Source organism: Vipera ursinii (assembly GCF_947247035.1).
Source record: "Vipera ursinii genome assembly, chromosome: 4".
Classification (NCBI taxonomy): Eukaryota; Metazoa; Chordata; class Lepidosauria; order Squamata; family Viperidae; genus Vipera; species Vipera ursinii.
In genome coordinates, this window is record NC_139514.1 from 57,690,197 (window position 1) to 57,704,700 (window position 14,504).

The following is a 14,504-nucleotide window of genomic DNA, read 5'->3' on the forward strand; positions in this document are numbered from 1 at the left end:
TAGCTCTCTTTTTTATTCCTACCTTTCTCAAGCCTTCTCCTTTTGAACTCCTTTTCTGGCTTGTCATTCCAAAATTGGGAAAAAGACCATCTCCTCCCATAGCTGGTAAGCTCAGAAGAGCTCTGAGTTCCTGGGTGATCCCTGTGGGATTTCAAGTTATACTAGCATTACTGAAAATCATTAGCTTAAATACTACATGTTCTGTACTTCACACTTACATTAATTAACTCTGTTCTTTATGTTAAATATTCAAATTGTTAGACATTTTAATATATCCACTGAATCCAACTTTATTCCTTTAGGTCTTGGAACAATATCAAGTTTATAGCATGCTTCAGTAGGGGCGGTTCTTACATTACTTATCAAAATGTACTAAGGAGAAAAAAGAGTGAGAAAAAGAAGTGGAAAGATAGGGAAGGACAAAATTCAGAAAACTTGTTTTAAAGCTTCATTACTAAAACAGACAGTTACATAATAAAAGTCTCATGCTAAGCCCTCAAGATTCTATCAACTGAAATCAGAATGAAGTAGAATTTGAAAATACTTTCTGTCTAAGATTTTGGTCTTATATTCTTAATTTAATGCCAAAGAGTATTTTTTCACATTTTTTTTATTTGTAGCTTATTTATTGCAAAACTTAAATTGCTATGAAAATCTTTGTGGCATTGTGCAATGAAGCTTTCTGTTGTTGTTTAGGTTTGTCTGCAGCGAAATTATTGCATGACTCAGGATTGGATGTTGTAGTCTTAGAAGCCCGAGACAGGGTTGGAGGCAGAACTTATACAGTAAGAGTAAGTATTGTGTGTATGTATGTGTTTGTATGTCTTTCTTTCTGTGTGTAATTTTCCACTATAGAATGTGAGAATGTAGGGTTCCCCAGTTATTTTGCTGTTCAGATTGGTGCTCCATGTTATGTTCCAATTGCATCTGTTCCTTTAATCAGGAAACCCTGCTGATAGTCACTCATGCCTTAGTCACTTTATGATTAGATTTCTATTAATGGAGTTGCCCTTGATGACCCCTTGGGATTTTAAATTGATCCAGGATACAGTGGCATGGATAGTTATGGGCAATTCTTACTATCCCAATGTAACTCTTTTAATTCAGGAGTCCCCAACCTCCGGGTCACGGCCCATTACCAGGCCATGGCCTGTTCACATCCAGGCCACGTGAGTGGTGGCCAGGCACACATGCATGTGCATGCAGCTCGACTTGCTTGCACAGCCTGGTTCCCCTCTTCTCCTCCCCCCCGCAGCTGAGCTACCAAGCCACAAAGGTTGGGGACTACTGTTCTAATTCATAAGCTGCATTGGTTACCAGTTCACTCCTGATTGCTGGTCTTACCTATGAAAATCTTTGTGGTATAGAGTTAGGCTATTTGCAAAACTTTCTGTCTCGAATCTTTTCTATCTGTCTAGTAAGTCTTATAAAGAGTCAGTATGCTCTAGGGTCTGTCATACAGGCAATCTTACCTGGCAGAATTCAGAAGATGTGCTTTCTTTGTTGCTGTTCCTTCCCTATGGACCAACATACCCCTTGAGATCTACCTGACAGCAATTCTGAAAGCCTTTAGGAGAGCATTAAAGAATGGTTCTTATTCGAATGTTGAATTTGGGAAAGATACAGCTTTGGATGAGGTTTTCCCCCCAGCAATTTATGTGACTATATATCTCTGGTTTGTTTATATTTTTTGTCTTTTTGTCATGTAATCTTATGGATTTATTTTTGTTTTTAATGAGGTATGCTACTCTTAATCATACGTTGAGTGGATAACTATAAACACCAGTTAAACAAATAACAAATATCCAAGCATGAACAGCTTCATCAAAATTGGATCATACTTCTTTGAGCCAAGATCTGAACCTTGCAGATTACCTTGCAGATTACCTTTCTGACCAGCAAAATAGGACATTGTAATCATTATGCAAAAAATTATCGATGTTGTACAATGATAGATACATTGACACGTTTCCCTTTTTTCCATTCATGTTAATGATACCCATTGATTCATTTACTAATATGCTATTGTTTTCTCAACCAGAATAAGCATGTCAAGTATGTTGACTTGGGAGGAGCATATGTGGGACCCACACAAAATCGTGTTTTACGGCTGTCTAAAGAGTTAGGACTTGAGACTTACAAAGTGAACGAAGTTGAGCATCTTATTCATCACGTCAACGTAAGAGCAACTGTTTCTTAACTTCTTTTATGATGTGGGAGACTCACAAAGCTTTAATAATTTTTGAAAGTTTATATTTTGTAATGGTTTGTTAAATATTCAGCTTAACAAGATATGAGAGAATTCTGAAATTGAAGAAGTTGAGTTTTCTTCAATTTGTATTATTTCCAAAAGTTTTCTTCAATTTGTATTATTTCAGGAAGTCAAAGTAGGCAGAATATTTTATTTAGCATAAAGATTAAAAGATAGCTACAATTGGGGTGTATATATAGGTCAGCTAGCTGGCAGAAATATTTTGGCTATTTCTTTTGGAGGTATCTCCTATAAAATCTGTTTACTGATAGACCTCTGGTCATGAATATTATTGTGTTAGCTAATATCACTGACACCAATTGTCAGTCCAAACCATAGTACATTCTGTAAGGATAAAATGTGGGGAGAGAACCCCATATATGCATTGTCTTCAGAAAAATCAGTGAGCTATAAATAGTGCACAATACCAATTTTATGCCTTCCAGACCACCTTTATGTTGCACACCAAAATTTATTGGCAAAAATTATGCTTGATAGTGAATTTTTCCATTTTTTCTCTCTCAAAAAGTAAGGAGAAAAATTTAGTAGTATATAATTTAAAAGTGCAATTTCCTAGTAAAAACAAACTTTTTGCAGAAAGACCACTGGCTACATTGAGAAATTTAAATTTATGGAAAGTTTCCTTAACTATATCTCCAAACCAATCTTGGGACATAGTACATAATTGTTTAGTATAAACCTCAGATTTATTTCCCTATTATGCAAATTTAGTTTGTTTTCTTTCATAGAGGAAGGTTAGTAATAATTATTTGACCATTTACCTTTATGTTAGAGAAGTGCAGAAATGTCAACTATGACTATTACATTGTATTTAGCAAATCTCATGAATTTTACAATAACTATAATAACAGATGGTGATAACCAGTAAATTTCCCTCCCACTTCTCTAGCATTGCATAGGTCCCTTGAGATGAATTCTTAAAACTAAGCTAAGATCTTATAAGTTAAAAAAAAATAAAGTTGAAAGTTCATCTCATCCTGGCAAAAGCACAGGGGCCCCTACATAATTTAAACTCAGGAAAGCAATATAGACAAGCTTCTTCAAACACTTTTGGTATACCACCAAAACAGTATCATCAGGTAATATCAACGTCTATACTTACCGTATTTTTCCACTGTTGAATTAAAATAAGTGGATTATTTTCCATGACATGAAGCCAGTTTTTAGAGGAGAGAACATAGCAGACAAATACAGGCCTACTTTCAGACGAACTTCTACATCATCTTATCAATTCATGAACCAATTAACTTCTCAATATGCCTTTTTTAAAAGGCTCAGCATGAACCCAATCTCTGCAGATTGTCATGAAATTTGCACCACACATTTCTCATCAAACCCTTCTTTTATGAATTCATTTTAATTCTGCTTTAAAATTTTAAAATTCCCAAATTTTACCTTTCCCCATATTTTCTAATCAAACTTGTAAATACCAATATTATTTTCATGTTGTGACACTTCTTTTTGTGTTGAATGTATTATTCTAATTACCCAGATTTAATAATCTTCTTCAGAATTAACTCTTTGTAAGTTATAACTTTGATGATATGGTTTTGAACATGTTCTATTTATTCTGTAATAAGCAATCTATTGTTTCTAAGAACTTTGTGTACGGCCTTATCAGACTTGACTTGACAGGTATCAGATTTTTCATTAAGCAGTTATGGATCAATATCACAAGATTTTGTATATACTGTATGTATTTATTATATCTATATGTCTTCATATTTATATCTCTTGAACCTGTAGAATATTGCCTCTGGTTAGATGCTGCCACTGCTTCCATTGGCAATCACTGTAAACTTGCAAATATATACTAATGCCCATGTGAGAGATAAGCTGAAAGCCAATAGTCTTCAGTGCAGAGTTGTCCCTTATTTCAACACCAACAACCAGTGTCAAGGCCATTAACCTCAGGGCAAACAATAAAAGGCAATCAGCTGCAGCTATTCTGATGTAAGAGAGAAATGCAGTCTCATGCTGACAAAAGGCAACCAAGATTCTTCTATGTCATATGTCTAGGAAGGTTTGACTTTTTGACATTGATCCTTTAGGTTGGGAAAGTAATTAATAGTTAATAGAAATAGTTAAAAAGTTGCTGACTTTTTATATCCTTATTCCAAAAAGATTTATGTTAGAGCCATATTAAAAAAAGAAAATGAAAACTTAGTTGCAATGCAATCTCTTCTTTATTAGATACTGTCTTATTATCAGAGAGGTTTCTTATGTTATTTATTTACCTATTATCCTGCCTTTATTATTTTTATAAATAATTCAAGGCAGTGGATGTACCTTCCTTCTCCTACTTTCTCCATAGCAACAAACATGTGAGGTGTGTTGGGCTTAGAGAGAGTAACTAGCCAAAATCACCCAACTGGCTTTCATGTATAAGGCATTATGGCCTCTGAAGACTCTCCAAGATTTCAATTTTGCTGCGCTGATTATAGAATCCTGAGTATACAATAAAGATGTCAAAAGGGGAAAGCTGAACTTTTGCACATTTAAATGAACATAATTCTGTGTCTCTTCTATCAAATATTATTATTAAAGATACCAAATAAACTGAGATCTAACACTGGCCCATAAAATCTTTTCTATCCAATGATACATACTGTGATCAATTTATTAACATATGATTATCATGCTTAACTTGTATTTTTAATTAGTCAATTTAATCAGACACTTCATCAAATGCTTATGATAAAGCCTAACCAAATCCAATTATATCAAGAATAGAAATCAATTAAGCTGTTTTGGTGGAAACAAAAAGGCTAATCTGGACAAAATCCTTATACATTACCTTATATGGCTTATCTTATCTTATCTTATCTTATCTTATCTTATCTTATCTTATCTTATCTTATCTTATCTTAGACCATGATAAGCATTTCTGAAATGTTCTAAATAGAGACTACTCATTCTAATGTTTTCCAGTTGGTGTGAACTGTATTTCCAATAATCCTGAATTTATCTGAAACTGGAAAATTCTTAAGTATTCTTACATAGAAGTGTAAACCTTCTTAATTAACGCTTGATTTCCCAAAGGCTCCCAAATCCTATAGCATCAGGTACTGATCTGGAGAGCAGATAAATCTCATGTACTGTGCTCTTTCCCTTTACTTTTGCCAAAATACTGCTGCGAGTATAAGTATATTTTAAAGGACAGGATTTGCAGTGAAGAGATTGGGGTAAGAAAAGTGGATGGCATATAGGCTTCCTATCTATGTGGTTGCTGAATCTACCTGATGGTACGACACAAGAGATGTGGTTGCTAACAATCACTTGATGGCACAAGTGCATAATCCTATCACTTATAGTCAAGTCTGGATTCGAAATGAACAGAACCAGATGATTTCCTAACATTTTGGAAAACAGCTAAGTCACAGCTGGAAGCAGCACAGAAAGAGAGCACTGCAACTTCTTCAACATCCCCTTTTCATGACTTTGAATTTTCCTGCTGTTTCTACTGTTCTCTCTTTGCTCTTTTAGTTGTTCAAGCTGTTCTTACCTAGCTTGGCCACTTACAGATACTATTCTAATACAACTTCTTAGCATATGAAAAGGAGAGTTTTGCTCTCCTTGTTCTGACTGTAGTCCATACAGAAGTATAATAGAAAATGTGTGCATTTGAATTCACATCCTTTCCTGGACTTTGTAATTGTAGCTAGATGTAATAACTATCAGTTTTGAGTTGTTTCTTCTTTCATCAACCTTATAGGGCAAATCTTATCCCTTCAAAGGGCCTTTCCCTCCAATGTGGAATCCCATTACTTATTTGGACTACAACAATCTATGGAGAACACTGGATGAAATGGGGAAAGAGGTAAGATTTGGACAAGTTGCAACTTGAGATAAGGATGTAATTAGTCAACATGCTGGCTGGGGAATTCTGGAAGCTGAAATCTACACAACTTAATGTTCCTGAGGAGCTGTTTTTCAATGTGAACATCAACAGAACTAGGCAAAGCAGCCTATTCTCCAGAATGCAAGTCTGTTTCCATTCATCTGTTCTTCTTCCGAGATGCCTCTGTCCCTCCATGGGAGAAAGGGGTTGGTTTTTCTACTACTTATGGGGGTAGGAATGAAAGAGGCCCAGTATCTTGAACAGCCCAATTTCAAGACAGTTTATTTATAGTACTAAGTCATGCTTCATTGGCTAAACAACAAATATTTATTTTGTTTATTAGTTAAATTTAATTAATTAGATTTAAAATATTTGTGATTTATGTGGGAATTTCCCTTTGTTTTATCCCCAAAACAGCAATTCTGTGAAACTGGCTGCATGGTCAAAAAGTGTTCTTTGGACAGCAAACATATGGTGGTTTAAAAAGAAACCTGCAAAATATTCATTCATGCAGTTCATCTACTGTACCAACTCAGAATAAAATACTTTCCTCTACTAAAACCCTGTAACATAAGTGACAGCATTGTTATAAAAGCTGACCAATTTAAACCAATTCAAGAAAGTCTTCAATTTTGAAGAGCAATCATTCCTTTGTTGCAGACTAGGGAAAAAGCATTGGGAGCTAATAAAAAGATTGGATGATTTTGAAACCGTTGCATGATCATCTCTGTGTTGTGTTTTTTCTTTACACGTGTGTCCTTTCCTTTCCTAGATTCCTAATGAAGCTCCATGGAAAGCACCTCATGCAGAGGAATGGGACAAAATTACCATGGAACAGTTGCTAGATAACGTGTGCTGGACAAAGTGAGAAGTAGTTATATACTTATATACTGAAATTATATATATATATATAATTATACATATATAATCTGATGACTTAATTTGCACATTAAAATTTAGGTGTATGGATCTGTAAAATACAGAGAGTTTTATACATACATACATGCATACATACATATGTACATGCGTACATGCATACATCATCATCATCATCATAAGTTGGAAGGGACCTTGGAGGTCATCTAGCCCAACCCCCTGCTCAGGCAGGAAACCCTATACCATTTCAGGCAAATGGCTGTCCAGTCTCTTCTTAAAAACTTCCAGTGTTGGAGCATTCACCACTTCTGGAGACAGGTTGTTCCACTGGTTAATTGTTCTAACTGTCAGGAAGTTTCTCCTTAGTTCTAGGTTGCTTCTCTCCTTGACTAGTTTCCATCCGTTGCTTCTTGTCCTGCTTTCAGGTGCTTTGGAGAATAGCTTGACTCCCTCTTCTTTGTGGCAGCCCCTGAGATATTGGAACACTGCTATCATGTCACCCCTCACCCTTCTCTTTGTTAAATTACACATACCCAATTCCAGCAACCGTTCCCTATATGTTTTAGCCTCCAGTCCCCCAATCAACTTTGTTGCTCTTCTCTGTACCCTTTCTAGAGTCTCAACATCTTTTTTACATCGTGGTGACCAAAACTGGATGCAGTATTCCAGGTGTGGCCTTACCAAAGCATTGTAAAGTGGTATTAGTACTTCACTTGATCTTGATTCTATCCCTCTGTTAATGCAGCCTAGCACTGTGTTGGCTTTTTTGGCAGCTGCAGCACACTGCTGGCTCATATTGAAGTGATTGTCTACTAGGACTCCGAGATCCCTTTCACAGTTACTACTATTGAGCAAGGTACCACCTATACTATACCTGTGCATTTGATTTTTCCTGCCTAAATGTAGAACCTTACTTTTTTCACCATTGAATTTCATTTTGTTAGATAACGCCCAGTGTTCGAGTCTGTCCAGATCCTCCTGTATTTTAAGCCTATCTTCTGGAGTATTGGCTATTCCTGCCAGCTTGGTGTCATCTGCAAATTTGATGAGTTCCCCATCTATCCCCTCATCGAAATTGTTGATGAAGATGTTGAAAACCACTGGGCCCAGAACAGAGCCCTGGGGCACCACACTACACACTTCCTTCCATGTAGATGCAGTTCCATTCAGGACCACACTGTTCTGTACCAGCCTGCTACCGGCCCTGCAGCAAAAGCAGGGACAACCCCTTTACAAACGGCAAGAGGCTGGAATAAAGCCTGCCAAATTTATTCACATAAAACAGAGCAAGACAAGACACCAACCATGAAACAGGAGCTAAGAAACAGGAACTATCCAAGCGGTTGCCTTCAGCAAACCAGCCCTCCCCCACATTCCTCTTAAATACAGTTCAGGGCGTGGCTTCTCTCTGCCTCCTTCCGATGTGCCCCATTGCCTTCCTCTGTTTACTCCTGATTGACTGCCTCCTGCATCGGGCGTCCTTGAACAGGGCCAGCTGTGGGTCATCTTCATCCACGCTGTCAGGCTCAAACAGCTAGGTCTCCATCGTGACCAGGTGGGAGGGGCCTGACTGAGGGCTCTGCGGAGCCTCAAGGCCATCATCAGCAAGCTCTTCAACACCCCCCTCCTCCTCCTCTGAGTCGTCCGACCCAACTGCCGAACCCACAGGCTGACCCTGAATCACAACACACACGCTGAGTACGGCCTGTCAGCCAGTTACGAATCCATCTGGTGGTGATGCTATCTAACCCACATTTTTCTATCTTTTCTAATGCTTCTGATATTTAAGCCAGGTGACTATTTTTCTTCATAAGATCATTTTGAACCCAAAACCTGCATAAATCTCATTTTCTAAAGTAGTTTCTTTGAGTATCATCATCAAGCTTTGCCAAGATTAAGCTCTGGAAAGGCTCTTGACAATAGCCTCTGACAGCAAGGTGTGGTTTCATATAGCAATGCTAAAATAAAAAGATCTGCATTAGCAGCAAATTATAGTTGCTTATTTAAAAGTAATTACTGTTGACTCACTAAAACGTGTCACAGATTGGCATGGAAAGGCTTACATTGTTATAAATTCCTGCTAGTGCTTTACAGAATAACCAGGACACAATGTTTTTTTTATATTTATTAAAACATGTATTGTGCTAGATAGCATAAAACAAAACAAAATAACCATTGCAAGATTTGCTATTTGGGGGAACAAATCAAAAGAAGTCTCAGAATGATAGGAAATAAATAAAGATAGTAAGAACAGGCCACTGGTAAAAGCACAAAACTAGTCAATTAGAGAACATCTGATGCCTCTGTAAAGAAAATCATTGTTCTTTCTTATGAAATAAATCATTTGTCTCAAAAGGAAGTGAAATCCACAACTCCATTGAGAAAAACCTCTGTCCCATGTAAACTACTTAATGTTAAAGTTGTTTTAAGTGCGTTAAATATGCCTTAAATATTACAAGAGGGGAAAAAACAGATTTGAAAGGATGTTAATACTCTGGCATCACCTAACAGTATGATTTCCACTAAATAACACCCAGGGAATGTGGCCCTTGACAGGAGACCATTTCTAAAAGTACTTCGCAGATGTTTGCACTGGATCCTGGAAAAATAGGATGCTAATGCTTTAGATAGCATGGGCCAAGAAGGGGAAGTGGTGCGTTCAAATATTTTGGACTATGGCACTCACAATTCCATGCCCTTAGCCATATTGAGTGTGACAAAACTGAAGTCTCAGATTTATGAAAGCCACTATCTCTTTGACTTCCTTTTGCCTAGTCCAATTGTTTGGATGGTCAGACTTTCTACTGTACATCAAATGCACTGCATTAATCAAAACTGAATCCAACAAATCAATCTTGACATTTACATTTGTTCTTTGTAGCAATAAATACTTCTGTTTATAGTGAGTATTCCTAAGATAAGGCTGAGTGGCATCGCTTTGTTCCATCTTCTAAATTAGGGAGGGAATCTGAAATCCTATTTTGTCCTCCACTATCTGATGCAGAAAGCACACATAAACTTTTGCATAACATAAAATAAGTTTAACGTTTTTTTAAAGACACACACTACCATCACCTCAAATAGAAAACTTTCCCAGCCATGTCCAACTCACTCTGTGTCATCGCCATGCCACTAACATCTCTTATTTCTTCCCAAAATGATGAAGTGCAGCTTGCACATGTTTGCTTTGAACACTGGCTTCTGAAAGGAGAGTATGAGAAGTCCCCAGAACAGCAATTCAACTTGGAAAATATAACTAGAGCATGTGGCTCACTAATATAATAGATTTTCCCAGTCATTGGGAAAGCCAGTTGTACCACTATCCAATTAAATGCTATGTCTTATTTATTTCAACATGGTTTACTGAAAAGCCATATGCAGCTAAGCTTATATTATGCATTATGCCATAAATCATCATTTACCAGGCCTATTGTCCACTTCATATAACTTGTTAAGCCACAACTAAATAAAGCACATTGTGACTTAGCATATTGTATGACCCACACCAATTTCAAACTTAGGAATCTGACAAAACTAGATGGAGGTCATATAGGAAAACACAAGAAGAATACCCATAATGTACCATTATAACCATCTGTAATGCTATGTGTTCCTCTAACTTAGCTTTTAGTTCTAGATAAAATGTGTGAAAATGGTTTTCAAATGAAATCTTTGCAGAGTTTCAGCAGACTAGAGTACCTTTTTTTTCTTCCTTATTCTGGCTTTTTTCCTTTGCCAAATCATCTTCCATGTCCTTGTTTTGGGGTCATCGAACCAGTCTCCTTGTAATATCATATATATTAATTGATATTGGAAAAACTATCCGGTTCCATTTTTTTGAGAGGACTTGTAGATCTAGTGGGTCATGTCTTTATTCTTACATATCGACGTGGTTGTTCTGAATTGTTTATCTTATCATCCAACTGTTCTTTTTCTAGATCCTCTAGTTCCTTCTGAGTTGTATAAGAAACCTTTTCCTTTTTCCAAGTTGTCAATGTCTTTTCTGGGTTTTCAAATGTCAATATTTGTTGAATAGTAGATTCTTCTGTCATAGTATTTGATTGTTTCATTTTTTCTATTGTATTTTGTATAGATGGTTCTTTAGTTCTTTAGTTATAGTCAAAGTGTGGGCTTTCATATCTGGGGTGTCTTCTTGTTCCTTTCCATAGCATCTTAGTATTTCATTGATTGTGGTAAGAGTTTGAATTAATATTTTCAATGTAGAGAGAATTTGTTGATCTTCATCCATGAGAAGATTTTGTTCCTGGTCTTCCATTTTAGACTAAAGGCTTTACACTTAGAAAATCCAAAAGGGAGAAAAAGTTTTTTTTTTTCTAGGTAGGGAACACAAAGCCTTTCACAGCTGTTGTTTCAAAGTTCTCAAGGTTATGTATCTTATCTATTTCCCTGGGCAGTCAGCCAGGCCCCTTTTAAAGTTTCCCTTTGAGTCCCAAAATTATTTTAATCTTTTCAGTTTTTCTTTTTTTATATATAAGAAAAAACCCAGATTTCCAACAGAAGTAGACAATGAAAAATAAAAAGTAAAAGATCTTTCATTCCACATGCTTTGAGAAGTGAAGTTCCAGTTGGGATTCTGTTGTGTAGTGAGTTCGTTACACAGGAATGAAGAAGAGGTGAGTGAGTTCAGCAATGGTCATGTTTATTTGCTTGCAGGATCTGAACTGAGGAACTGAGCTGCAGCCTGCAGCAATTTATAGCCTGGCCCCTAAGCAGCAGCCAATAGGTTTAAATCAACCCATTGCCACCTAGGGGAAGCCAATAGCAGCACTGGAGACGGGGTGTCTGAGTTGCTGGGAGCCGTTAGCTAGCTCCAGCTTACCATGTGGTGTTACAATTAAGCCCAATACATAACAGATTCAGTTACTTTTTCAATGTTTAAAACACCCCTGGGTATTTAGTTGCCACTCTTTCTGGAGGAAGGGCTAAAATCCCCCTTCCCTCACCACAGGGGGGAGAATGCTTAGCAGCTTAAGGAGGTATAGAAAATAATTGGGGTGTAAAAGAGGTAGATCTCACCCAGTGTCTTCCGTGCTGCTTTAAGAGTTGCCTGGTGGAAAATGTGACTTCGGCTGTTCACAGCCTAGGGACGAGCCATAATGGTCGGTCCTTTCGTCCGCCAGTTTGGAGGGATCTCCAGGTCTAACGGGAGAGTTGTGGCTATCCCGCGATCCAGCGAGCACCCCTCCTTGCTGGTCACCTTTTTGGGGGCAACTTTTCAGGGCCCATCAGCGATGCGAAACTGGACGGGGGAGAGAGAGCAAGTCTCCCAGCTTTCAATTCTTCTAGCCAATGGAGCAAACTTTCATTTGCTAGTATTGCATGTCTTTAATGGTTGAAAATGCATGAATAGGGGGGATACATATTAGGTAGATTTGGTGAGTTTTAGCATCAAAAATAATTGTTAAAATTATGGAGATTAGTTGATGTCCAGTAAATTCTAGAGTTCCCTTAATTATTCAAGAGTCAAGATATGTTCAAAATTGAGCCATCCAACAGATGAATCCAAAGGGAGGAGCTATGCTGTCACATGAGCCCAGAATGCACTGAATCTCTAATAAACATGCATGCATAAGAGCTAGTCCACAGAATTAGACTCTGTTGTCTACATTTTGCAGCTGAGCTGATTTGAGTCTGGCTCATATGGTAAGTGATCCCAAAAGGAAAGTGTGTTTTTGCACAGGTTCTTGCCTCATTCCTGCTCCTTCCCTGTTCCTATACTATACAAGACACACACATGCGCATGCGCGCGCACACACACACACACACACACAGACAGAACACTAGACTTGTGAAGACTGTATTATGATGAGTTTAAAATAGAAGCTATGATTGATCCAGGCTTTTTTTACAGTTGCTGCTCCCATGAACTCCTAGTCCACGAGAAGGGCAAGGGAAGGTGACTTGATCCTTGGCAGTGCACCATCTTCCATATAAATGGTGGGGCTGTCTTGACGTTTCTTTCTCCTCTAGCAACTGCCTTATGGTTAAGGGGATGGACAGGAGATGGGATTGCTCTTGTTCCAGGACACTCACCCTCTTTTGCTCTCACTCCCGACAGGCGGGCAATATTCAAAATACTTTTCCTGATGCTTTTATGTGGGCATTGTTTGATCTGTACCTCCCTCACTCCGAAAAGGCACATGCTGACATGTTACAGTTTCACCATCATAGCTACAAATAGGTTTTTAAATGCAAAGGGCAGATGGTAGCTTTGTGGTTTCTTCAACCATTTTGCTTTTTAATGCGTGCAAATGGCTCATGCAGATGCAGCCAGGATGTTTTAAAAATGTCTGGTAAAGAGTGAATACTGGCAGTACATTTAATATCCCTTATGCATGAGATGGGGAGGGAATTTGCTGCTCTAGAGCCTGCAGTAATTTGGGATAGCATACTTATTTTATTTTTTGCATTTTTCTCTTGGTTTCAATTTGTTTTGATGTTTTCTGCCTGGTTTCTTGGCTTCAAATTGCTGTGTGTGGGATTGAGGAGTGAATACAGTTTGATGTGCAAGTGGCTTTTGTGAAAGCAAAAGTATTTTTAATTACTTGTTACTGTAAGAAAAGTAACACACACATATCAAAGTGCAAATAAAGCAAATTTTTGGTCCCAATCCACTGCTTTCAACTTGTACTGTCTATAAGCTAAGCATGACTATCTATGCCAGCCAGACAAATGTTACCTTGGTTTCTTTATGTTCAAATAGCAAGGATAATAAGAACCTCTTATAACTGCATGCATTATTTATTCGTTGGCATGATAAAGCACCAAGGAAGGGGGTAAACAATATATGAATTATATGACTGTCAAAACCTAAATCCTCAGTATTGCCTAAAATTACGAGTCTTTCCACCCTCTCCTCCCATGTTTGACATGTAGAAATATTACTCTCATATCAGAAGCATGAATTTAAAACATATCCAAATGTCAGGTCTCACCAGAGTCCAGCTCCATCTTTAAGCGCTGAATGTTTTATTACTAAAAATGAGTAAGAAATGTTATCCAGAAAAATGAAAAAAAAGGAAAAATGTCCACAGTTTTCCTTTTGCTTGCAGGTATTTCTTATATTCAAAACTCTCTGGTTACATATGATTATAAGATTTCAAACTATAATTAGACTTTTTAATTTTTAACTTATTGTAATTGGGTTTTTTAATCAGAGTTATAGGGGTTTTAGATTTTTAATCAAGGATAATTTAATCTATTTTAATTGTTATTAACTTTTTGTATTGTAATGTTGTTCTAATTGCCTTGTGAACCGCCCTGGGTCCTACGGGAGAAGGGCGGTATATAAGTACAATAAATAATAATAATAATAATAATAATAATAATAATAATAATAATAATAATAATAATAATAATAATTTATTTGCTTGAAAGCAGATTGACTCCTAAATGTAATATTTAAAGGAATATTGCAGGATAAAAATATTGAGGATAAAAATCCTCAGCAACTAAAATCTGCAATTATTTATTTATGGTAATTCATGCCATATT

At 37.0% G+C, this 14,504-nt stretch overlaps 1 protein-coding gene across 1 annotated transcript in view; it reads left to right on the top strand.

The window, feature by feature from the left end:
* The window catches only part of MAOB (monoamine oxidase B), a gene marked incomplete at both ends in the record, with an annotated part of 54,489 nt that overhangs the window by 14,135 nt on the left and 25,850 nt on the right, over nucleotides 1-14,504 (top strand). The window contains 4 exons of the mRNA XM_083361335.1: nucleotides 697-791; nucleotides 2,042-2,179; nucleotides 5,988-6,092; nucleotides 6,886-6,977. Of these exons, the coding sequence (XP_083217461.1) occupies nucleotides 697-791; nucleotides 2,042-2,179; nucleotides 5,988-6,092; nucleotides 6,886-6,977 (430 nt within the window). The remainder of the gene's footprint in view (nucleotides 1-696; nucleotides 792-2,041; nucleotides 2,180-5,987; nucleotides 6,093-6,885; nucleotides 6,978-14,504) is intronic.